Source organism: Hemitrygon akajei, chromosome 23 (assembly GCF_048418815.1).
Source record: "Hemitrygon akajei chromosome 23, sHemAka1.3, whole genome shotgun sequence".
NCBI lineage: Eukaryota > Metazoa > Chordata > Chondrichthyes > Myliobatiformes > Dasyatidae > Hemitrygon > Hemitrygon akajei.
In genome coordinates this window covers 22,589,354-22,615,077 of record NC_133146.1, presented here as the reverse complement: position 1 = coordinate 22,615,077, position 25,724 = coordinate 22,589,354, and the positions used below count along the sequence as shown (strand labels likewise).

Genomic DNA, 25,724 nt, shown 5'->3' with positions numbered 1-25,724 from the left:
CCTTGTCCATTAGCGACCACCTCCCAGGGGGATGTAACAACACGCTAATCTCGCTGCCTCTTCCCAAGGCTCTCTATGCATCCCATTCGCCCGCTCCCAGCTGGGAGCTCCAATTCTCCCGGGGCCCATTCCCTCCCTCCGCCTGGCGTCATCTCTGCGCAGGGTGGCGAAGGAGGCGTGGACAGTATTGTGATATTGGTGTGTGACCCGCGCACTGCCCGCCACCTGTCAACCTTTCACTCCGAACCGCCGAGCAGACATCTCGCCACAGCTCCCCACAGCCGAGACCCGCATAAACCACCCTCCCCCCAGGTTCTGTTAAAGACCAAGTGGATAGCATGAGCTCCGGTCAGGACAGCGATCTGAAGTTACCGATCCAGGAGGTGCATGAGATGGAAAGTTTGTCGAATAAGAACGCCTGGGATAACGCAGCATACGAGGGCTCGCCTCCGAACTCCCCTTTCAAAGTGCAGGCTATCTACAATCCCAGCTCTTTCCCAAGCAACCCTTACGGATGCGAGGAGCCCCCCGTGTACCCGGAAAAGAGCCAGCCTTCCTCGGGATTTTGCACAGCTCTGAGTAACGGAATTCGCAGTAAGTTCGAGGGACGCGAGCCACGTCCGATTGGAGTTTTCAGGGAATCCGATCATAGTTTTAATTGCCTGCGAGGATTTTAACAAAACCGGGATAAAATAAGTTATAAAATGTGAAGAGGCTTAACACTTACCCGACTCAATTTTCCTGGTATTTCTATTTCAGTCTGAGCCCACACTTGTATGTTAAAAAAACCTTTTACTCCCCAAAAATTGTGTTTTTCTTTGCTAAAAGTGTGGGGTAAATACAAATCTGACGATACCCCTAAACAAAATACTTAAATAATAGTGAAAAAGGAAAGCTGACATTTATATAGCACCTATCCCGGATGCCCCAAACTCTTTGCAGCTAATAAGGAACTTCTAACGTGAAGCCACTGCAGTCCTGTAAGAAACAGTGTCATTCTTAGTCTGGGTTTAGTGAGTGCCCATAAAGATGGTGATCTGCTGTGAGAGGTAACTGATCAGGACAATGGGGATTAACCATCCCTGCTCTTCTTTCCAGTATTACCATTTCGATCCCAGAGAGTAGGTGGTTTAATGACTTAATGAAAACTTACTTTGGGCAATCTAGCCATATTCCAGGAGCAGTGGACATTTAGTCACTTGGAGTAGTTTGTTGATAAAATGGTGATATGTGCATTTGAAAGGCAGAAGTGTAGATAAACACAGGTGAATCTCTGGTTTTAGTATCCACGGTGTTGGAACCTGCATTTGGACTAATTTATTATGTAAAATGCATTGGAGGGTTTTGCAATGAAATAGTTCAGTTTAGCTCAATGTCAGGCACAGCTAGTATAATTTAATAACGTTGTCTATAGATGTATGGTTAATAGCTTCCACCCTCTGTAGATATTGCCTGAGCTGCTGAGTTCCTCCAGTATTTTGTGTGTTGCTGTGCATAATTTCAGGGCAGTCTCTCTTCAGTGGTTATCCATATATATTATGTCAGAATACACCTTTAGTGAGGAGTCTGGTTTAAAAAGTGAGCAGTTGGATCTCTTGGGTAGCTGGGGAATGTACAATTTATTTCTCCATATTTTGAGAAGCCTACCAATACTCTCAAAACATGCAAGGCTGGAATTTCCATGCAAGTTCTGAATAATGGCTAATAGTGCAAATAATCCTTTGCAGTCCAGCTGTAGAGCATCCAGCAACATTTCCAATCTGCAGAGGTCAGTCCATTTCCTGCACTGATTTGACACATCTAATTGAGATTAGATTAGAAAGAAAATTATAGGCCCAGTTCGCCTAACTTCAGTGGTTGGGAATGTGTTGGAGTCTATTATTAAGGATGAGGGTTCGGGGCACTTGGAGACTAATGATAAAATATGCTGAAGTCAGCATGGTTTCTGTAAAAAGAAATCTTGCCTGACAAATCAGTTAGAGTTCTTCAAGCTAGTAACAAGCAGGGTGGTCAAAGGAGAGGCAGTGGGTGTCATTTACTTGGATTTTCAGAAAGCATTTGATAAGGTGCCACATATGAGGCTGCTTAACAAGATAAAATCCTATGGTATTACAGGAAAGATACTGGCATGGATAGAGGAATAACTGGCAGGCAGGAGGCAGTAAGTGGGAATAAAAGAAGACTTTCCTGGTTAGCTGCCAGTGACTAGTGGTGTTCCTCAGGGGACAGTGTTGGGACCGCTGCTTTTCACATTGTTTGTCAATGATTTAGATAATGGAATTGATGGCTCTGTGGCAAAGTTTGCAGATGATACTAAGATAGGTGGAGGGGTAGGTAGTGCTGAGGAGGCAATGTGACTGCAGCAGGACTTTGACAAATTGGAAGAATGGACAAAAAGTGGCAGCGGGAATACAGTATTGGGAAATGTACGATAATGCATTTTCATAAAAGGAACAACCGTGCGGACTATTATCTAAATGGGGAGAAGGTTCAAGCATCAGAAGTGCAGAGGGACTTAGGAGTCCTCGTGCAAGACTCCCAGAAGGTTAATTCACAGGTTGAGTCTGTGCTAAAGAAGGCAAATGCTATTATGGCATTTATTTCAAGAGGAATAGAATATAAAAGCAAGGCCTTTATAAGGCACTAGACTTGGCATTTTGTCAACAGTTTTGGGCCCCATATCTCAGAAAGGATGTGTTGTCATTGGAGAGAGTCCAGAGGAGGTTGACGAGGATGTTTCCAGGAATGAGAGGGTTAACATACAAGGAATGTTTGGCAGCTTTGGGTCTGTACTCACTAGAATTTAGAAGAATCCGGAGGGATCTCATTGAGATCCACCGAATTTTGAGAGGACTAGATAGGGTGGATGTGGAGAGGATGCTTCCTATGGTGGGGGTATCCAGAACTTGAGGGCACAGCTTCAAAATTGAGGGGTGACCTTTTCGAACAGAGGTAAGGAGGAATTATTTTAGCCAGAGAGTGGTGAATCTGTGGAATGCTCTGCCACAGAATGCGGTAGAGGCCAAGTCCGTAGGTATATTTAAGGTGGAAGTTGATAATTTCTTGATCAGTCAGGGCATCAAAGGATATGGTGAGAAGTCAGGTGTATGGGGTTGAGTGGGATCCAGGATCAGCCATGATGGAATAGTGGAGCAGACTCAATGGGCTGAATGGCCTAATTCTGCTCCTATGTCTTATGGTCTATCTACAAACATGAGCATAAAAATCAAGACTGAGCCCCAGTAGAATACTGAAGAGGTACTGTACCATCTAGACTGAGCCCCAGTAGAATACTGAAGAGGTACTGTACCATCTAGACTGAGCCCCAGTAGAATACTGAAGAGGTACTGTACCATCTAGACTGAGCCCCAGTAGAATACTGAGAGGTACTGTACCATCTAGACTGAGCCCCAGTGGAATGTTGAAGGGGTACTGTACCATCTAGACTGAGCCCCAGTAGAATACTGAGAGGTACTGTACCATCTAGACTGAGCCCCAGTAGAATACTGAAGAGGTACTGTACCATCTAGACTGAGCCCCAGTAGAATACTGAAGAGGTACTGTACCATCTAGACTGAGCCCCAGTAGAATACTGAGAGGTACTGTACCATCTAGACTGAGCCCCAGTAGAATACTGAAGAGGTACTGTACCATCTAGACTGAGCCCCAGTAGAATACTGAGAGGTACTGTACCATCTAGACTGAGCCCCAGTAGAATACTGAAGAGGTACTGTACCATCTAGACTGAGCCCCAGTAGAATACTGAGAGGTACTGTACCATCTAGACTGAGCCCCAGTAGAATACTGAGAGGTACTGTACCATCTAGACTGAGCCCCAGTAGAATACTGAAGAGGTACTGTACCAAGTAGACTGAGCCCCAGTAGAATACTGAAGGGGTACTGTACCATCTAGACTGAGCCCCAGTAGAATACTGAAGAGGAACTGTACCATCTAGACTGAGTCCCAGTAGAATACTGAAGAGGTACTGTACCAAGTAGACTGAGCCCCAGTAGAATACTGAAGGGGTACTGTACCATCTAGACTGAGCCCCAGTAGAATACTGAAGAGGTACTGTACCATCTAGACTGAGCCCCAGTAGAATACTGAAGGGGTACTGTACCATCTAGACTGAGCCCCAGTAGAATGTTGAAGGGGTACTGTACCATCTAGACTGAGCCCCAGTGGAATGTTGAAGGGGTACTGTACCATCTAGACTGAGCCCCAGTGGAATGTTGAAGGGGTACTGTACCATCTAGACTGAGCCCCAGTAGAATACTGAAGAGGTACTGTACCAAGTAGACTGAGCCCCAGTAGAATACTGAAGGGTACTGTACCATCTAGACTGAGCCCCAGTAGAATACTGAAGAGGTACTGTACCATCTAGACTGAGCCCCAGTAGAATACTGAAGGGGTACTGTACCATCTAGACTGAGCCCCAGTAGAATGTTGAAGGGGTACTGTACCATCTAGACTGAGCCCCAGTGGAATGTTGAAGGGGTACTGTACCATCTAGACTGAGCCCCAGTGGAATGTTGAAGGGGTACTGTACCATCTAGACTGAGCCCCAGTAGAATACTGAAGAGGTACTGTACCATCTAGACTGAGCCCCAGTGGAATGTTGAAGGGGTACTGTACCATCTAGACTGAGCCCCAGTGGAATGTTGAAGGGGTACTGTACCATCTAGACTGAGCCCAGTGGAATGTTGAAGGGGTACTGTACCATCAGAGGTACAAGCTAATGCATGAGACTTTAAACAAAGGTCTTATCTGCTTTCTGTGGTGAAAGCAATGCATGATACTTTGAAGAGGAACAGAAGAATTAAACCTGATTTCTTGGTAAAATTTTATCTCCAGTCAGCATTTCATATGTCTGTCCTTCCATAACAAATGAGGAAATTAAATATAGGTTGTCAGGCTTTTTTTAGGTGAGGAAATTGTCAGGAAGAGAAATTTTATTTCCTTAAGTTTCAATTGATTTTAGTGCAATGATTAAAATAAGCAGGATAGATGTTGAGAGGCCGCTTCCCATGGTTAGGGAGATTTGAGCTACTGGGGCCATGGTCTTGGTATAAGGAACTAGGTACTTAAGCAACAAAGAATAGGAGTTTATTTCTTTACATGATGTGGGAATTGTTGCAAAAAATTGAGTGAGATTTTGACATTTCTGCATATTATTGTGATAGCGGAATGATGATATTGATACTAAATGGGAGGCAATAAATGTTTCATTGTATTCTTTACACTTGTTGTTCTTCTCTTCTTGTATGTGAGCACTAGGACATGCTGTCAATTTTACACAGAAAGGGCGAATGAGTGCAAAGAGTCTTGCAATCATTACAACTATGAATTCCAGAATAATTACAAGATGCCCAGAAGCCAATGAGACTCAAGGCTTGGACCAGTGTTAGGGTCAGAAGTTTTTTTGTGCACTTCCAATTTTTAAAGTTTCCTTAATTCTGCACAGTAGTTTCAACACTCTACACATCATTGGCAGAAGAATAGCGATAACAACATATCATTGTTCTGTCCCTTTGATTCTGGAATGTGGGCTGGTGGAATTGTCCTTAAACCTAGCTAGGGAAGAGTCATGAAATGTATACCATTTGATAAATCATAAAGTTAATTGGGAAATGTCAATTTCCTAATGCTTTTGCCTGAAAAACACAATAGGGCTACGAAAACAAACTCTTCACACCATCTTAAATGTTTCATCTCCCAGTTAATCTGAGTAACCATTCCAGTTGCCCCCGTCACCCCTAACTATTTGCCCAGTCACTGCACAGCATTGTAGACATTTGAACCAGTGTTAATAATACTGTTTACATTGTAAATACATAATAGTATTTATGTACTTATGTACATTTTACTCCATATCCATACTTTAACCTCTAACTTTATTTTTATATTACTATTTACCCCTTATAACTGTTGAATGTTCTTTTTGGTTCTATGTTGCACATTGACCAATGCAAGTTCCTAATATGTGTAAATGTATATGGCACATGAAGTTGATCCTTCATCCCCGACCTTTGAAGAATGAATTACTATTTCAAGCCACGCAATCACATTGAAGCTTAAAGCCACAGGTAAGTATATCTAGAACAGGAGCATATAGCAGAGCACAGGAGCAGGTATTTCTGCCCACCACATCTGTGCTGACAGCAATGTCAGTCTAGCTAATCCCATCTGCCTGACCACGGTCTGTGTCTCTGTATTCCCCGACTGTTCATGTGTCTGTCTAAATTCCATTTAGTGTATACTCTCCTCCTGCATACCGGGCAGGGTCCTTAGCTGTCCGGCAATACTGTTTGAGGCTGTTAGATCTTTTAAATACTGTACTGAATGTGTCTTTGATCCATTTCGTGATTGCAGGTTTGTGGGGCACAAAGCTGACTGAGAACCTAACCAACAACCCAGAGCTGTACGTCAGGAGAACTTTACGCGAATTACTCGTTTACATCGTTTTCCTTGTGGACATTTGTTTATGTAAGTAAGTTGTGATTAACCACGTGATTTCCACACCCCATTCTAGCTCCTTTGTTGATTTTTGTTTCTAGTGCAGGGTGATTTCTTCTGTAAATAATTTGTTTGTATTAAAGAGGTCACATATAATAGTCCATTTCCTTCTCTCATTTCCCATGCAGTTCAAACAGCCCCATCTGCTTTTGCAAGCCTGCAAAATCAAATAATGATAAAATATACAAAATCAGTTATAAATTCATTTAAAATAATAAAATAAAGAATCAGCATGCATGCCTCCATTTAACTCATTTTAATTAAAGTTATCTAACCCATTCAAATGAATGAGAACAAGGTCCATAGACCCAGTTGGTGGAAATCAGAGACAAGTCTACCTGTGCAGAGGGTTTCTCTGATCTCTGGTAAGGCCAAATATGTTTTGGGCTGTTGTTGCCAATATTGAGGCTTTGTCGCTCAGCATATATACCTACACAAGTGTTTTGTTTCATTCTTCTTGGTCTTTGGGCCTACTTGATAAGCCCATGGTTAGCTGCCCTGCCCTGGACACTCCTGAGAAGATGAGGCTGGTGTTCATCAGGCCTGAGGTGGCACAGCCTTGTGCTGTTAAGGAGGATGCTCTAGGATTTTTCAGCCTAGAACAGAGGACTGTTATTTATAGGATGGTTCAACTGGTATCTGCTACCCAACGTGGTGAAGGGTATTGGTTTGAATGGTGATGGTAAGGTATTCTTAGTGATTGTGTTGATTTGAATTTAAATTGAGGGGTCTGGTGTCTTACTCCTGCTCCTGATTATTTGTGTTCTAGTGTTTCACTATGTCCTGAAATTTCGTCACGTTGCACATTGATAACATAGTAGTGTGGATAGTTAATGTGCTGGGTGGATTTAGATCAAGTTGACTGCCAGGTATTGAATCTCCTGAGTTCTGCTATGGCTGCAATTATTTGGGCAAACGCTAAATATTCCGCCCACTGTCTTTGTTTAGAAACATACAGATAGGAAAGTAGGAGCAGGAACAAGCTGTTTACCTGTTCTGTCATTCAGTATGGTCACGGCTGATCCTCTCTCACCATACCCTTTGACCCCTCTTTCCGTCCAGCAGTTTATCTCCCTCATATGTATATTCAAGCAATTTGATCCCCAGCTCCCTTGGTGGTAGAGAATTCCACGGGTTCACCCCACCTCTGTTTCAAATACCTGTATTTGTGACTGTGACCTCTGGTTCTGAGTTCAACTAGCCAGAGAAACATCCTCAATGTGTCTAGCTTGCTAGGTCCTGTCAGCATCTTGCTCATTTCAATGAGTCCGTGGCTAGTGGTGTTCGACAGGGAGTCTTACTGGGACCTCTGTTAAATGACCTGGGCAAATGTGGATAGGTGGGTTAATAAGTTCGCAAAGGACACAAAGATTGGTGATATCGTGGATCGTTTCGATGACTGCCAAAGGATACAGCAGCATATAGCTTAGTTGCTGATTTGTGCAGTGAAGTGGCAGATGGAGTTCCACCCAGTCAAATGCATGGTGTTGTCTTTTTGGAGCTAAAATAAAATGTAAAGGGAATATATACAGTTAATGACAGGAACAGTGATGATGTACAGAGGGATCTTATCATTCAAGTCCATCGATCCCTGGAAGTAGCTACACAGGTTGACTGGGTGGTAAGGAAGGCAAATGTTTTGCTTGGCTTTAATAGTCAAGGCACTGAGTTCAAAAGTCAGGAAGTTATGTTGCAGCTTTGTAAGAGTTCGTTTGGCTGCATCTGGAATATTGCTTTTAGTTCTGGTCACCTCTTTGCAGGAAGGATGTGAAGGCTTTGGAGAAGGTGGAGAAGGGGTTCACCAGGATGTTGCCAGGATTAGAGGGCATGTGCTATCGTGAGAGGCTGAACAAATTTGGATTGCTTCCTCTGGACTCATGGGGGTCTAGGGGAAACCTATTAGAGCTTTGTAAGATAATGAGGGACAACTATTGAGTAGATAGTATATTTTTCCTATGGTCAAAATGTTAAATGCTTGAGGGTGTGCACTTAAAGTGAGAGAGGGTAAGTCCAAAGGAGGTATATGGGGCAAGTTTGAGGGAAGTGCAAATTTCAGGGTGGTAGCAGAGGCAAATATGACAGAGATATTTAAGAGTCACCTAGATAGGCACGTGAATGTACAGAGGGATATGGATTTGTGTAGACAAAAGGGACTAGCTTAATTTCTAGTTTAATTAGTTCCTCACAATGTTGGGGGCTGAAGAGATTTTTCCTGTGCTGTACTGTTCCATGTTCAATATTGAGACATCCTCTGAACTCTCGTGAATATATAGTCTGTGCCAACCCAATCTCTCCTCGTACAGCAGTCCCACAATGCCAGGAATGAACGTGGTTTATTCCATTTATGAAAAGTATATCCTATCCTAGCTAAGACCAAAAATGAACACAAAGTATCAGTTGTGGGCTTATCAAAACCCTTCCCTACTGAGAGTGCAGAGGTCTTGGAGAAGCAGAAAGTAAGTCATGGAATACACAGCCATTGGCATGTTTCTGCAGCGAAGCACGTATGGAGCTTACCTGTTGAAGTTCTGGCCAGTAGAGACCCTGAGGATGGTGATGATGGGAAACTCGACAATGATAATATTACTTAGTGCTGACTGATTTGGCTCTGTCTTTGCAACTGTTAATTTCCTGTTGCTCAACCCAAACCTAGTTATTGCCAAGAACTCACTAAATTTATTCTTGGCTCCTTCATTTTATTGAGAAATTTGTAAATGGAGATGAATTGTGAGCGATTTTAAGGAAATGGGCTACTTAACACATTCTGTTGAAAGGAAAGTGTTGTCAAAAATTAAATGCACTTGAGGTCAGCATGTCATCCTGAAGAACAGCGACAATATCGTCAGGTTGATACGATTCCCCTTGAATGAATCATAAAAAGAATTGTCTGAGTCGAAGGTACGAGTTTCTTCATTGGGTTTGACTTTGTGCACTTTGATCTTGTTCTCGGACAGGTCTGTAGTTAAATATTTCCCTCGTTTTGATAATTCAGTGCAGGCTGATAGTACAGTGGTTGGTCAGCATGGAGTCGCCCTACATTATGTGAACAAAGCTTTACTTGGTAATTTTTTTACTGTCGATGGTGTAGCTGGACTGGTACAGATCAGCCTGGTGGCCAACTTGTTCTAGAGTAACGGTCTCCAGCACTTTAACTCAGATATTCTTGAGACCCAGAGCATCTCCTGTATCTTGATGTCACCTGGAATGATTCACATTGGTTGAAGCCAAAGATCTGTGATGATGAAGATCTTGGGAAATATCCAGAAAAACCTATCTGGATTTCTTCTTAAATAAAATGGTTGCAAATGCATTCCTTGCCATAAGGCTGGGGTGACCCTAGAGCCCTTCCTCCTGTTTGCTTTCACTCACCTGCCTCCATTGGCTGATTTTAGCATTTTGCCACGAGCACTGACCTGAACCATTTGTTCCAGAGGCAGTAAAGATAACTTCCTTGACAGGCATTTTTAAAGTTATAAAGAAATTAGAATTGCCTTCTCTTAGAATCAAGTTAAAATGTTAAAAAGGACATGTCCTGCTGTTGGTCATGAACCAGGAAGGCATTTGCCCTCTCAACATTTAGAGTCTCTTGGATGCTCCTGTTTCCTCACTCCTCCCAAAGACTTGCCGGTTGGTTAATTGGCTACTGTGAACATGTCCTCATGTAGATGGGTAGCGGGAAAACCCAGTGCAGGGGAAAGGACTGGTTTATCGACAAGTGTGAGAGAAGTTGTTATAGGGAAATAAGTGAGGAAATAGGATTGCTCTGACAGCTGGCACAGGCTAGATGGGCTGAATGGCCTCCTTAGATGGTGTGAAAGATGAGAAATGGGAAATAACATTTTAAGGACAGCTTTCTCACTCCCTACCCCCCCCCCCCCCCACCTTCACCACATTACTGAATGGGGAATGAACCCATGAACATTATCTCACTAATTTTGCTTTCTTTTTGCAGTCCTTAATGATATATTTCCATGAAACCAACTAATTGGGGCAGTTGTTTAATTAGGCCAAAATGCACTGATCCCAATTAGAACCAATAAACTGGAATTAATAATAATGCTGACTCTGATTCAGATAAGAGATGTAATTTAGCCCATCGGCCTTATGAATCCATTGCATGCCAATGAAGTCTAAAGAATTTATGTTTTTCTTGTGAATGCTGCTTATCTGATGCTATGGTGCTGCTGCACGTAAATTTTTTGTTGCACCTGTCCATGCATGTACAGTACTTGTGCATATGACAATAAACTCACCTTTGAATTAAATTTCATCCAGGGGTGTCTACGGTTCTTCACCTTTTTTATTCTGCATGTCATTCCCCTAAAAACGCTGTCCACTTGTGTGATCTAATGGGTGGCTTTCCTTTGTTATTTTAAGAGTTTAAATTGACATAGTAGAGTTATTTTCAATGCTGGCACAGAAATTATAAATTTTCTTGTTGATGGTAATAATCCAATGTATCTTTTGATAATGTTTAATGGTATATTACACTGAGCTTTAGGTGCTCGGTGGAGATATTAAAATTAGCATGTCAAAGGTTTGAGATAGAGAATAAGGAGATATGAGAGAAGAACTGGCCAAAGTTGATTGAAAGGGGACACTAGCAGAGGTGATGACAGAGCAGCAATGGCTGGAAATTCTGGGATCAATTTGGAAGGCGAAGGATAGAAACATTCCAAAGATGAAGAAGTATTCTAAAGGGAGGATGGGGCAACCATGACTGACAAGGGAAATCAAAGACAGCATAAAAGCAAAAAGCAGGGCATGTAATAGAGCAAGCATTAATGAAAAGTGAGAGGATTGGGAAGCTTTTAAAAATCAACAGAAAGCCACAAGGAGAGAAAGGATTAAATATGAAGATAAGTTAGCCAATAATATAAACAGAATACCGAGTTTATTTGGATATATAAAGTGTAAAAGAGAGTCGAGTGGATATCAAACCACTGAAAAATTACACTAGAGAGGTATTAATGTGGGACAAAGAAATGGCAGATGAACTTAATAAGTATTTTGTGTCAGTCTTTATCATGGAAGACATGGTAATATGCCAGGCAGAAATGAGCGTGGTTACTATTACTAAGGAGAAGATGCTTGCAATGCTGAAAGGTCTAAAGATAAATAAGTCACCTGGACCAAATGGATAAACCTCAGAGGTAGCAGAAGAGATTGTGAAGGCATTTGTAATTATGCTTCAAGAATCACTAGATTCTGGAATGGTTCTGGAGGAAAGGAAATTTGTAAATGTCATTCCACTCTTTAAGAGGGGAGAGAGGCAGAAGAAAGGAAGTCATAAGCAAGTTAGTTTGACTTCAGTGGATGGGAAGATTTTGGAGTCCATTATTAAAGATGAAGTTTCGGGGTACTTCAAAGTACATGATAAAGTAGGCAAAAGTTAGCATGGTTTCCTTAAGGGACGGTTAACGTCGATTTTCAGAAGGCCTTTGACAAGGTGCCATACATGAGGCTGCTTAACAAGATATGAACCCATGGTATTACAGGAAAGATACTAACATGGATAGAGCATTGGCTGACTGGCAGGAGGCAGAGAGTGGGATAAAGGGGACTCTTCTGGTTGGCTGCCAGTGACTAGTGGTGTTCCACAGGGGTCTATGTTGGGTCCGCTTCTTCTTACATTGCATGCCAGTGATTTGAATGATGGAATTGATAACTTTGTGGCCAAGTTTGCAAACAATGCAAAGATAGGTGGAGGGCCAGGAAGTGTTGAAGAAGCAGGGAGCCTGCAGAAGAACTTTGACAGATTATGAGAATGGGTATGAAAGTAGCAGATGGAATATAGTGTAGGGAAGAGTATGGTGATGCACTTCGGTAGAAAGAATAAAGGTGTAGACTATTTTCTAAACAGGGAGACAATTCAAAAGTCAAGGTGCAAAGGACTTGGGAGTCCTTCTGCAGGATTCCCTGAAGATTAATTTACAGATTGAGTCTATGGTAAGGAAGGCAAATGCATTATCAGCATTGATTTTGAGTTGATTAGAATATACAGTAAGAGCAAGGATGTGACACTGAGGCTTTATAATGCATTGGCTAGACTGCAATTGGAGTATTGTGAGCCATTTTCGGCCACTTATCAGAATCAGAATCTGAATCAGGTTTATTATCACCGGCATGTGATCTGAAATTTGTTAACTTAGCAACAGCAGCACAATGCAATACATAATCCAGCAGAGAGAGAACAAAAAATAAAATAAAATAATAAATAAACACGTAAAATCATTTACGTATATTGAATAGATTTTTTAAAACGTGCAAAAACAGAAATACTGTATAGTTAAAAAAAAGGAGGTAGTGTCCTAAGATCCAATGTCCATTTAGGAATCAGATGGCAGAGGGGGAGAAGCTGTTCCTGAATAGCTGAGTGTGTGCCTTCAGGCTTCTGTACCTCCTACCTGATGGTAACAGTGAGAAAAGGGTATGCCCTGGGTACCAGAGGTCCTTGATAATTGACACTGCCTTTCCGAGACACTGCTCCCTAAAAATGTCCTGGGTACTTTGTAGGCCAGTGCCAAAGATGGAGCTGACTAGATCTATAACCCTCTGCAGTTCCTTTTGATCCTGTGCAGTAGCCCACACCCCCCCCCATATCAGACAGTGATGCAGCCTGTCAGAATGCTCTCCACAGTACAACTATAGAAGTTCTTGAGTGTATTTGTTGACATGCCAAGTTTCTTCAAACTTCTAATAAAGTGTAGCTACTGTCTTGCATTCTTTATAACTACATTGATATGTTGGGACCAGGTGAGATCTTGACACTGAGGAACCTGAAGCTTCTCACTCTCTCCACTTCTGATCCCTCTATGAGGATTGGTATGTGTTCCTTCATCTTACCCTTCCTGAAGTTCACAATCAGCTCTTGCGTCTTACTGACGTTGAGTGCCAGGTTGTTGCTGCGACACCACTCCTCTAGTTAGTATATCTCACTCCTCTACGATCAACCATGGTGGAATGGTGGAGCATTCGATGGACAAAATGGCCATATTAATAGAATATGGGGAAAAAGTATCTAAGAAAAGATATGCTGGCGTTGGAGAGGATCCAGAGGAGGTTCATGAGAATGATTCCTGGAATGAAAAGGTTAAAATATGTTGAGTGTTTGTTGAAACTGGGTGTGTACTCACTAGAATTTAGAAGAATAAGGGGAATCTCATTGAAACCTATCTAATATTGAAAAGCCTAGACAGAGTGGATGTGGAGAGGATGTTTCCTATAGTGGATGAGTCTAGGATCAAAGGGCACAGCCTTGGGATAGAATGATGCCTGTGTGGAACAGAGATGAAGAGGAATTTTTCTAGACAGGGGGTAGTGAAAGTTTGGAATTCATTGCCACATACTACTGTGGAGAAGGAGTCATTGAGTATATTTAAAGTGGAGGTTGATATGTTCTTGAATAGTCAGGGCATTAAAGATTATGGTGAGCAGGCAGGAGAATGGGGTTGAGAGGAATAATAGAATAACCATGATGGAATAGTGGAGCATTCGATGGGCCAAATGGCCATATTCATAGAATACCTGAGAAAAGTAAATAAACAATGGAAGTATATAAGAGGATGCAGAGGAGATCTATTGGGATGCTGCTTGGACTAGAGAGCGTGTTTAGAGAAGATGGGTTGAGCAAGCTTGCACTTTTCTCTGTGGGGTAAGGAGGATAAGAGGTGACTTGATAGAGGTGTACAAGATAATAAGAGGCATAGATCAATGGATAGCCGGAGACTTTTTCCCAGGGTAGAAATGGCTAAAACAAGGGAGGCATCATTTTAAAGTGATTGGAGGAAAATATAGGGGGGATGTCAGAAGTAAGATTTTTACAAAGCACAGGGTGAATGTGTGGAACGTCCCGCCATGGGTGGTGGTAGGGTCAGATATATTAAGGGCATTTAAGAAACTCTTAGATAGGCACATGGGTGATAGAAAACTGGGGGACTATGTAGGAGGGATGTGTTAGATTGATCTCAGACTATGTTGAAAGGGATGTACAACATTATGGGCTGTAATGTTCTATATTCCACATTCAAATACCAATGTATATTTTTCAAAAGCAGTGAACTGAGTTTGATCCTGACCTCTGGTCATCATTATGTGGAGTTTGCATGTTCTCGTTGTGGCCACATGGGTTTCCAGCAAGTGTCCCAGTTTCCTGCCATAAAAATGTGTGTGTTGGTCAATTGCAATAAATTGCACCTGCTATACAGGTGAATGGTCGAATCCGGTGAGAGTTGATGGGACTGTGGGAGAGTTAAGCAGCTTATCTGTGTATCAGTGGGTGCTTGACGGTTGATGTGGACTCGGTAGGCTGGGAGGTTTCCCATGCTGTACCTACAGCTCTGTGACTGTTAGAGTAAACAGCAACATGACTGCCATTTTGCATCCAAACAGGTTCCACGAACAAAGATTTGTGATGTTGATTGCTAAATGAATATCGTCCCAGGTTTCAGGAAATTGCTCATTGTGCTCTGCCTTCTTTTATGGAAGCCACCTATTTAACATCTCAAACAAAGGACAGAATCGGCAGAACTTCCTCTTCAGTCTAGTGAAGTGTTATTCTTCACTTTGTGCTCAAATCACAGATTTATTTTATCCATAACCTTCTGATTCAGAAGCAAAGCAACTGCTACAATCTTATGGCTGAAGATTGGCATTGCAACAGATGCCAATTTTCCTACTAACGTCCTTTCACAGAACTGAGCCATTATAAAGCAGCTACAGTAATGGATATGTTTTAGTGGACATTTCTCTTTGTGTGTATAGCACAACATATGATGTTGAGAATGCGTCATTTGCCTTGCATTTTTTTTTGTCATAAGCCTTGAAATTCTTTTGTAGCAGATTTGTAGCATTTCTTCCTTCATTTTACCATCTCCTGAACTTTATACAAACAGGGAGAGAGAAAAAAAATGTTAATTCAAGCCTGAGAAGTTAGGAATCTAAATTGTTTTTCATCAAACACTACTACAGCATTTTCTGTTTATCATATCCTTTGAGCTACGCCATTATCCACTCGAACAAAAATTACCTTATAATTAAACTAGTCGCCAGATTTAACCTCAGACTTACTTTAAATGCAATCCTCAAAAATCGAATTGAGTAGCACCAGCAAAAATTAACTGTTCTTAAATGTTTCTACAGTCCTGTCTCAGGTATGAAATCATAAACACTATTGTGATATTTTCCATTAATTCCACTGTTTACTATTGCTATAGAGATCTTGTTACCTTCCTTTACTATGCATTTTCTTTTCGTACAGATGGACTGAAATGGCTTCACAATGGTTTTTGTTTCAGAGTATGTTTCCATGCCATGTACAGAAAGCTTTATGTATAAAAATCAGCAGCTACAAGAGTGCCCTATTAGTAGCTAAAACCTGATTTCATCTCAGAGCAGGTCAACTCTCCTTCCAAAAGAATTAACATGGTCATGTCCAAGTTGGAACTCTCTGTGAATTCTGAACTTTAGCCTTTACACCTTGTTGCATTGTGTATAATTTTATCGAAGCAGTTCATCAAGATCAGTTCTTTATCTCTGTTATTGAGTAGGACAAGAGCAGCAATAATGAGACACCATTTTCACAAGTTTCATTCAAGGTCACACTACACCAACCCCTTGAATTTCTTTAGTCTTTACAAGGTGCTGCAAACCATAGCTTCATGATTCATAGACTCAAAGTGCACCGTAACACAGAAAAAGGCTCTTTAGCCCATCTAGTCCATACCAAACTATTATTTTGCCTAATCCCATCAACATGCACCTGGGCCATAGGATGTCCCATCCATTTACTTAGTCAAACTTCTCTTGTTGAAATCGAAATGCGTCCACTATTTCTGCTGGCAACTCTTACCAGTCTCATGTTCCACTTAAACATTTCACCTTTCACCCTTATGACCTTTAGTTCTAGTCTCACTCAATTTTAGTGGAAGAAGCCGAATTGTATTTACCCAATCTACTATATGCCCTTCATAATGTTGTATATGTCTATCAAATGTCCCTGTATTCTTCTATCCCTCCTAACCCTATAACTCAGGTTCTCAAGTCCAGGCAGCATCTAAACCTTATCTGTACTCTTTCAATCTTATTGATTTCTTTCCTGTAGGAAGGTGATAAGAACTGCATATAATATTCCAAATTAGGCCTCACTAACGTCTTAGACAGCTTCAACATAACATCCCAACTCCTGTACTCAGTACTTTGATTTATGTAGGTCAATTTGACAAAAGCTCTCTTTATGACCCTATCTAGCTGTGACTCCACTCTCAAGGAATTATGTATCTCTTTTCCCAGATCCCTCTGTTCTACCATACTCCTCAGTGTCCTACAGTTCACCATATAAGTCCTTCCAAAGTCCAACACCTCACACTTTGAAAACAAACGCAGACAAACATTAACACAGAGCAAAATAATAAGACGTTAGAATTGGTAACTTAAGACATTGAGAAATAGATGTTATGAAGTATCTCAAAGATAGATAGAGAGGCTAAAAGAGCAATGGATGAATTACCAGTGCTCTTGGCCTGGATGAGCAAAAGTACAACTACAATTGATGGGGTGAAATATTTGCACAAAAAGACAGATTTGGAGGGAAACATTTTTCTTTATGGGAAGGTTTTCAGAGTTAGGGAGCATCAAGAATGTGAGGAAAGTAGAACACATGTATGAAAAGTTTAAAGCCAAGGTCTAATGGACCAGGAGCCAGAGTGGACTGGTGAGCAATGGATTGATGAGTGACAGAGCTTAGTGCAAGTTCAAAATGGGACATCAAAACTTGGATGGGATTTGAAGCTGGTAGACTAATCAGGAGAAAATTGGAATAGCTGAGTCAGAGACAGCAGAGTCAGAGTTGAGGGATTTGACTGAAGATAAACTGTAATCAATGGAGAAGTTCATGTTATGGAGAAAGAGAGTAGGCATTTTCAAGATGCTGGAAGGATGGTGTTGACTATTCAATTAAAGCCAACCCCAAACAATCTGGCTTAGCTTGAGATTGTGGCCAGGGAACAGGATGGAATCTTGGGAAGATCATGACTTTCGCTGGGACCAAAAGCAATGGTGTAGGCCTTTCCTCTGATTAAACAGAAGAAATTAATCCAACAGTCCTGACAACAAAGAGGTAACAAAGGGATTGAGATGTGTTCTTGGCATAGTTTGGAATGTCTTTGGCATGTATGTGGATCATGAGGTCTTATTTTCATCTGACACTACTGAGGATTAACAAATGCAAAGAAGTTATGGGAAAACTTTGTAGGAGATTCTGTGGCCATGATCAGCAAGAGTGAAACAAGGCAAGAACAGCCCTATACAATGAGATAATGGAGGAAAACTGTTGGTCAGCAGAATGGGGCAGATAGTGCCTCGCAACTTCAGTAAACCTGGATTCTGGGCTGACGTCAGATGCTGCTGTCTCTCTGGAATTTACGCATTCTCCCTGTGACTACATGGGTTTCTTCTGCATGCTCCAGCTCCAGTTTCCTCCCACATGTGAGGTTTGGTAGGTTAATAAGCCACTGTAAATTGACCATGGTGATAGGATGAGGGTGGTGGGGGTGGGGTGGGGAGGAAGGGTTGGAAGGAATGGAGTTCATGGAACATGTGAAGTATAAAATGAGATTAGTGTAAATTGGGTGCTTGATGGTCCATATGGGTTCGGGCCAAATGGCTTGTTTCTGTGCTGTAAAACTCTATTAATTTAAGGTGATTGTGCTATCAGCTACCTAGAAGGCTATGGACAGATAAGGAACAAAGCACAATAAGGTTTACTGCAGTCACCCACACAGATGTATTTTGTGAATTTAGTTAGTTTTGTGAATTTAGTAATTTGACCAGCAGTTTTAAGCGTGGAATTTGCAGGGAAGAGGAGGACAGATTAGGGAAATGACGGCAAGAGTTTGGAGAGTCAGATAGAGTGATAGTTCACATTTTTTGGATTAACACAAGATTAGATGTACTGTGCGTTGATGAGTAAGGGGCGATGACAAATTTTACAGGAAGAATGGCATTTCCTGAGTCTACAAAGCTGCTCATAAAAGCAGTTGGACTGGTTGGTGGGGGTGAAAAGTGTAATGTGAAGCCAGGATTAATTGTTGTGAATGGATCATTGAATTTGAGAAGAGAGGTTGGCCTCAATTGTTAGAGAAGCTTTGGTGAATGATGGAGGAAATGCTAGGGAAAATGAGTTTAGGATGGAGTAGGTGAAGACTTTGAAGGAAAGCTTGAGCACATTGGGTTAGATGAGAGAGAGAGAGATGCAAAATGGTAAATGAATGGAAGGTCCCCGTCATTTAAGAGGCAGCTGCTTTAAAACAACCCTGTGATTATCCTTATAAAGTTATTCTGTGTTTCAAGGAATTAGGAAAAACCTCTGCACATTTGCTGCTGTTCATGTTTAGTAGAGCTTCAGAGAGTATGACTGATTCATCTGCTAGGTAAGATCTAAGTAAAGGCAGAGGAAAAGATATTTACAGAGTGATCTCTTCCCAAAAATTACAATTGTCTGGTACTTACAGACAGATTGTCCTGCATAGGTTTGTGATAATCACTCTCAATAATAGCCTTTTACTTCCTTGGCTTTTGGCAGCGGGCCAGAGCAATGGTCTTATTATTTATCCTGTTTGCTTAGCTTCCACAAATACACAACATCTGTTTGTCTCTTTTGGAGTTTTCTATTTGATGACCCATTCACTATAATTAATCTTAGCTTCAGATTGCATTTTTGGTTTTATACCCAAACTGACCCTGAGGTCATGGGCTCCTACATAACCAACATAAGCAGCAGAATTGTGTGTGCTTTATTCTAAGCAACAATGTCCATTCTAATTTGCTGTTGAATTAATGGATACTTGGGAAAAGGTGATATGGAAGCAGACCTTCTGTTTATGTTTTAAAACATCCTGTTGTGGTTTTGGGCAGGGTGAATAATGATGTAATGTGCTTCCAATCACTAATCATTCTGAATGGCTCATTTGTACCTTGGCCCCTCTGCAGCACTGTTCGTTCACTATCTTTGACAGACATGTGCAATCATTTAACATTTAGTGCTGAGCATTTTGTATTTTAATGAAAGAAGATGAGCTGGTGATTCACGAATCAGAGGCAGTAACAAATATTTGGGAACTGTGAAGTTCGTGTTACTCAAGCTCTTTATAGGTTTGAAGAAAAATAGAAATGGTGAATGATTGACGTATCAATGCAGAAGGTGCGTCTGATAAGAAGATCATTCTGAAAAGGATTATTGTATTTTTAAGGATGATGGTTCCTCGGGTAAATGAAGAAATACAAGATAATGTTTTACGTGGTGTTCCTTTCTTGTTTGATTGATTAAAGGGAGTTAGTGTGGATCTTCTAATTTTTGCCTGTGGATAAAGTTCTCAAGCAGTTTCTGAGAAATTTCTATTAGGCTTCAAAGATTCACCATCAATTAACAAGATCATTAATCTCTTTCAATATGTTTATTAATGTATACAAGAATATATAACAAATACAGAGTATATATATATATATATAAATTACTAACAGAATACAGACAATAGAAAAATTGAACTGTATAGGACTGAGTAACATACGTGTATCTAGTACTCCGGCAATGATTGCTAATACTGCAAATTTATAAAGAGTATACATTAGGAATTTTATATATATATATATATATATATATATATATATATATATATATAAAATCTAGCCCCTACCAAGAAAGCCAATGGGTAAGAACAAGGAAAAAAATATTTTTTTTAAAGTGTCTCTAAGTTGTTAACAAAGAATAACATAATTAATAACATCTATGTAGGAGAAAAAGCCTTTCACAAGTTAGAGTAGTAGTTCATAAAAGGACCCCATGTCGTATAAAAGTACTGTACTGAATTAGAAATAGAACACTGAATCTTCGCCAAACTAAGATGAGTCATAATGTCTTCTAACCACTGCATATGAGTAGGAGAGACTGCTTCTTTCCATTTAAACAAAATCCGTCTTATAACCATATAACCGTATAACAATCACAGCACGGAAAACAGGCCATTCCGGCCCTCCTAGTCCGTGCCGAACTCTTAATCTCACCTAGTCCCACCTACCCGCACTCAGCCCATAACCCTCCACTCCTTTCCTGTCCATATACCTATCCAATTTTACCTTAAATGACACAACTGAACTGGCCTCTACTACTTCTACAGGAAGCTCATTCCACACAGCTATCACTCTCTGAGTAAAGAAATACCCCCTCGTGTTTCCCTTAAACTTTTGCCCCCTAACTCTCAAATCATGTCCTCTCGCCATAAGTGAGATAAAAGCTAGAACGTACAAGTCTGAGGGAGTTAAAGTTATATCTTGAGGTCCGAGAATACCAAAGAGAGCAGTAAGAGGATTAGGTTCAAAGTTAGTGTTAAAAGGTTGAGAAAAAGTAGAAAATACATCTTTCCAAAATTTTTCTAAGCTGGGACATAACCAAAACATATGAATCTCAATTGTAGGAATTTTCTACAGTTCTCATCTCCATGACACATTCTGCAGTTGTAGCAAATCACAAGGAAAAGTCATGGATGACTTAACTCCTGTTTTGGAAGATTTTTTTTAATGGAAAGCAGGATTATGTTTGCTCATGTTACATTGTTCAATATATATGAGCATTGGTCTATTCCATTGGGAAGGAAAATTTATGTAATAATATTGTGACTGACAGTCCCTTTACACTCAGTGAAAAGTCTGAGGGTTAAATTTTGATAATTCTCTTCTTTTTATCACAAAAATTTGACAGTAAAAAAAAACCTTGATTGTTCTAAATGCGGCTTAAATTTAAAGCCAAAGATCTTTCGGGTCTGCTTTCCATGACATTTTGCTAGGATTTCTTAAGTTAAACTGGGGCAGAAGTTTAACAGCAAATGGCAGGGCCCTGGAGAGTGTGTAGAACTCAGAGACCTAAGGATACAAGTATTTAGTTCCCTGAAAGAGGCAACAGAGATACACAGGGTGGTGAAGAAGTCTCGTGGGACACTTGAATTCATTGGTCAGGCCAGTGTCTACAAGAGTTAGGACGTCATGTTACAACTGTACAAGAATTTGGTGCGATCTCACTTGGAGTACTGTATGCAGTTCTGATCACCTAGCTATAGGAAAGGTATCATTTATCTGCGGAGAGTAGAGAAAAGATTCACAGATATGATAATGAAGATACTGAGTTATAATAAGAGACTACATAGGCTGGTGATTTTCTCCCTGAAGCAAAGGATTTTCCCAGAGTCAGAGAGTCTAAAATTAGAGGGCATAGGTTTAAAGTGAGAGGAGAAGGATTGAAAGGGAAACAGAGAAGCACGTTTTTCACACAGAGTATTGTGAACGAGCTACTAGAGGAAGTGATAGAGGAGGGTGCAATTACAACATGTAGAAGAAGTTTGGACAGGTATATGGATAGGGGTGTTTTAAGGGAATGGAGCCAAATGCAGGCAAATTGGGCTGCCTCAGGTTGGAAACTTGATGGACCTTGACAAATTGAGCCATAGGACCTGTTCCTCTGCTGTTTAATTCTGTGTCTATGATTGAAAGCTCAATTTACTTGGACTGTGACAATGACGGGGAATTACCAAGTTCCTAATTACAAGTCAAAATATTGTTGTAAATTGTCTAAAACCACATCAAAGCTGAAGAAACTTAAATTGTAATGTTGAGTTCCAGCTCAGAAAATATTTTAAAGTTCCAAGTTCTAAGTAAATTTATTACTCAAGTATATGTTACCTTGAGATTCGTTTTCTTGTTGGCAATTGCAGGAAAACAAAGAAATACAATAGAAATTATGTGAAGACTATAAATAACAAAGACTGACAAACAACCAATGTAAAAAAGAAGATAAGGACCCTGGTCAGACCCCACTTGGAGTACTGTGCTCAGCTCTAGTCGCCTCACTGCAGGAAGGATGTGGAAACCATAGAAAGGGTGCAGAGGAGATTTACGAGGATGTTGCCTGGATTGGGGTGCATGCCTTATGAGAACAGGTTGAGTGAACTCGGCCTTTTCTCCTTGGAGCGACAAAGGATGAGAGGTGACCTGATAGAGGTGTATAAGATGATGAGAGGCATTGATCATGTGGATAGTCAGAGGCTTTTTCCCAGGGCTGAAATGGTTGCCACAAGAGGACACAGGTTTAAGGTGCTGGGGAGTAGGTACAGAGGAGATGTCAGGGGTAAGTATTTTACTCAGAGAGTGGTGAGTGTGTGGAATGGGCTGCTGGCAACGGTGGTGGAAGCGGATACGATAGGGTCTTTTAAGAGGCTTTTAGACAGGTACATGGAGCTTAGAAAAATAGAGGGCTGTAGGTAAACCTAGTAATCTAGTAATTTCTAAGGTAAGGACATGTTCGGCACAACTTTGTGGGCTGAAGGGCCTGTATTGTGCTGTAGGTTTTCTATGTTTCTATAAATTATGCAACTAATAAGCCAAAAGTAAATAAATAATACTTTGTAGAATGCTTGAAAGGGAATCCATAGGTTGTGGAGTCAGTCCCATGTTGAGGTGAGTGAAGTTAGCCATGCTGGTTCAGGAGCCTGATGATTGTAATGTAATATTGTTCCTGAACCTGGTGGTGTGGGACCTCGGGCTCCTTCCTGTACCTTCTGCCCGATGGTAGTAGGGAAAAGAAAGAATGACCAGGATGATGGGGGTCTTTGCTTTCTCCTGGCAGCTGTCCTTTTCAGTGTGTTCACTGACGGGGAGGGCTTTGTCTGTGATGGACTGGGCAGTATCCATCACCGTCTGTAGACTTTTCTGTCCTGGGCATTGACGTTTCCATACCAGGCCATGACGTAGCCAGTCAGGATACTCTTCATGGTGCACCTATGGAAGTTTGTCAAAGTTTTAGATGACATGCTGACTTCTAAGAAAGTATATCCTTTATACACGTGAAGTCACGGTGCTGAGTTGATAGAAAAGAGTGAAGGTTCAGACGTCCCTGCCAGACCTGCAGCAAAGCGACTACTCTCGTTGCCTGATTCAGATGGTGTCGCTCTGATATTAAGTCATGAGAGGTCATACCTGTGTCATGTGCGACTTGACCATGATATTCTGATACCAGTTTCTCTGCACTGTTGCCCAGCTGAGTGGCACCACAATTAGATACCAATCCAGTCAAAGTCAGAAAATGATCTGCAGGTGTCCCTCAAAGATTCTTCTTGTGGCAACGTCATCCATAAACACAACATCAAACTCTATCTTGTAGCCATCTTTGTCTCGACCACTGTACCGTCCCTGAACTGTCTGTCGTACTGCATGACAGGCATCCAGTAATACTGTAGATGAACTGAAACTTCCTTCAACTTGAGAAAACCAAAGACTGCCTTCAGTTCACATCTGTGGACCCCATCTGTACCCTTGGCAACTACCTGGGGCCAAACCAAACCTTCTGCAATACCTGTGTTATAGCTGACCAAAGGTGAAACCTACACCATATAGCCACATAATCACTAAGGAGAACGATTACTCAAATCCACCCTTGCCCATGCTTATTTCCTGATGAGTACTTCATAGCTTTATCACTTCTGGACTTGCGTATTCCTGACCTCTCTCAATTTTCTTTTGCCAGCTTGATGTTATTCAAATTGTTTTATTTGTACTAGGATATATATCCCTATTCTCTGTAGCAACTAATGATGATTTCAACTGGACTTGAGCTGTCTTTCTTATCCTTTTAATCACCTCCCTTTGATCTATTTTTTTATCCAATCCAGTTTCTGCTTTGTTACTTTTGAATAAGGCTCACATTTTAGCTGACAATGATATAATTTACCCGATGAGGAGAAAGAAATATTCCAGGTACAGCTTTTTTTTTAGTAATTTTAATGGAAAAGTTAAATCTGATATAATAATAAAGCTGTTAAGGTGAATGGTGTGTTGGCAGATTGAGTTCAAGATCCATGAGGTAATGTTGCAGCTCTTTTAAAACCTGAATGGACCACACTGGGAGCATTGGGTCCAGTTCTGGTTGCTTCATTCGAGGAAGGACGTGGAAGCTTTTGAGATGGTGCAGAAGAGATTTCCCAGGATGCTGCCCGGATTAGAGAGCATGTCCTATGAAGATAGACTGAGTGAGCTGGGGCTTTTCTCTTTGGAGCAAAGGTCAATGAGAGGTGACTTGATAGAGGTGACTTGATAAATATTAGATTGATATCTCTATCTAATGATAGAGATAGATGATAAAAGGCATAGATCAATAGATAGCCAGAGACTTTGTCTCAGGGTAGAAATGGCTAAAACAAGGGAGGAATAATTTTAAAGTGATTGGAGGAAAATATAGGGGGGATGTCAGAGGTAAGATTTTTACAAAGCCCGGGGTAAGTTCATGAAATGTCCTGCCAGGGGTGATATTAGAGGCAGTTATATTAGGGACATTTAAGAAACTCGTAGACAGGCACAAGGATGATAAGAAAATGGAGGAGAGAAGGATTAGATTGCTTGGTTAATGAATTAATAGGTTGGCACAACACCATGGGCTGTACCGTGCTGTAGTGTTCTATGTTCTATCTGCCCGATATGATAATTAACAATTGAATTGGTATTAATAATCATCTGGCTTCCTCTATCTTCCAGTGACGTATGGAATGACCAGTTCAAATACCTACTACTACACCAAGGTTATGTCAGATCTCTTCCTCTCAACAGCAGTAGATACACAGGTCACCTTCCAAACGATCCACAGCATGACTGACTTTTGGGATGTAAGTACAATTCAGTATACCGTAATTCTTTTCTTTAAAAACATTGCAACGTGTAAAGCATCATGTGTTACACCAGAGGGCGCTTCTCCTCAAATATACACATGCTCCAAAGTACTCTGCATTGATATTTGGTTGAATACAGATCTTTCTAGCTTTGGCCTGGAACGGTATATTAAGGCTGTCCTAGAAACTTTTGAACCTTCATTTGATTTTGAGAAGAGATGGGGCTCATTTGCTCATTTCAGTTAACTGATAGATTTCCTCCACAATCTAAGTGTAAAATTTTTTTTTGACATATTTTTCTTTCTTGTTGGTGGTTTGATGTTTATTTTAAGAAGCTTTCTGTATGACGCATGGCTCCGGGGTTGTACCCCCAATGGGTTCCTTTTTTTTTCTCACTTTTCTAGCTTAGTAGGAGTTCTTTTTATTCACAAAAATTTTCAATCTTTAAGATAATTCCTTTTTTCTGAGGCATTGTAAGTGTTGTTACTTTGATGTACCTGTGTTAT

The 25,724-nt window shown here is 40.9% G+C and overlaps 1 protein-coding gene across 1 annotated transcript in view; it reads left to right on the top strand.

Annotated features, from left to right (window-relative positions):
* The first annotated feature begins 282 nt into the window (after window positions 1-282).
* pkd2l1 (polycystic kidney disease 2-like 1) overlaps window positions 283-25,724 on the top strand; it is a 90,998-nt gene continuing 65,556 nt past the window's right edge. The window contains exons 1-3 of the mRNA XM_073027200.1: window positions 283-594; window positions 6,374-6,487; window positions 25,088-25,215. Of these exons, the coding sequence (XP_072883301.1) occupies window positions 339-594; window positions 6,374-6,487; window positions 25,088-25,215 (498 nt within the window). The 5' untranslated portion in view covers window positions 283-338. The remainder of the gene's footprint in view (window positions 595-6,373; window positions 6,488-25,087; window positions 25,216-25,724) is intronic.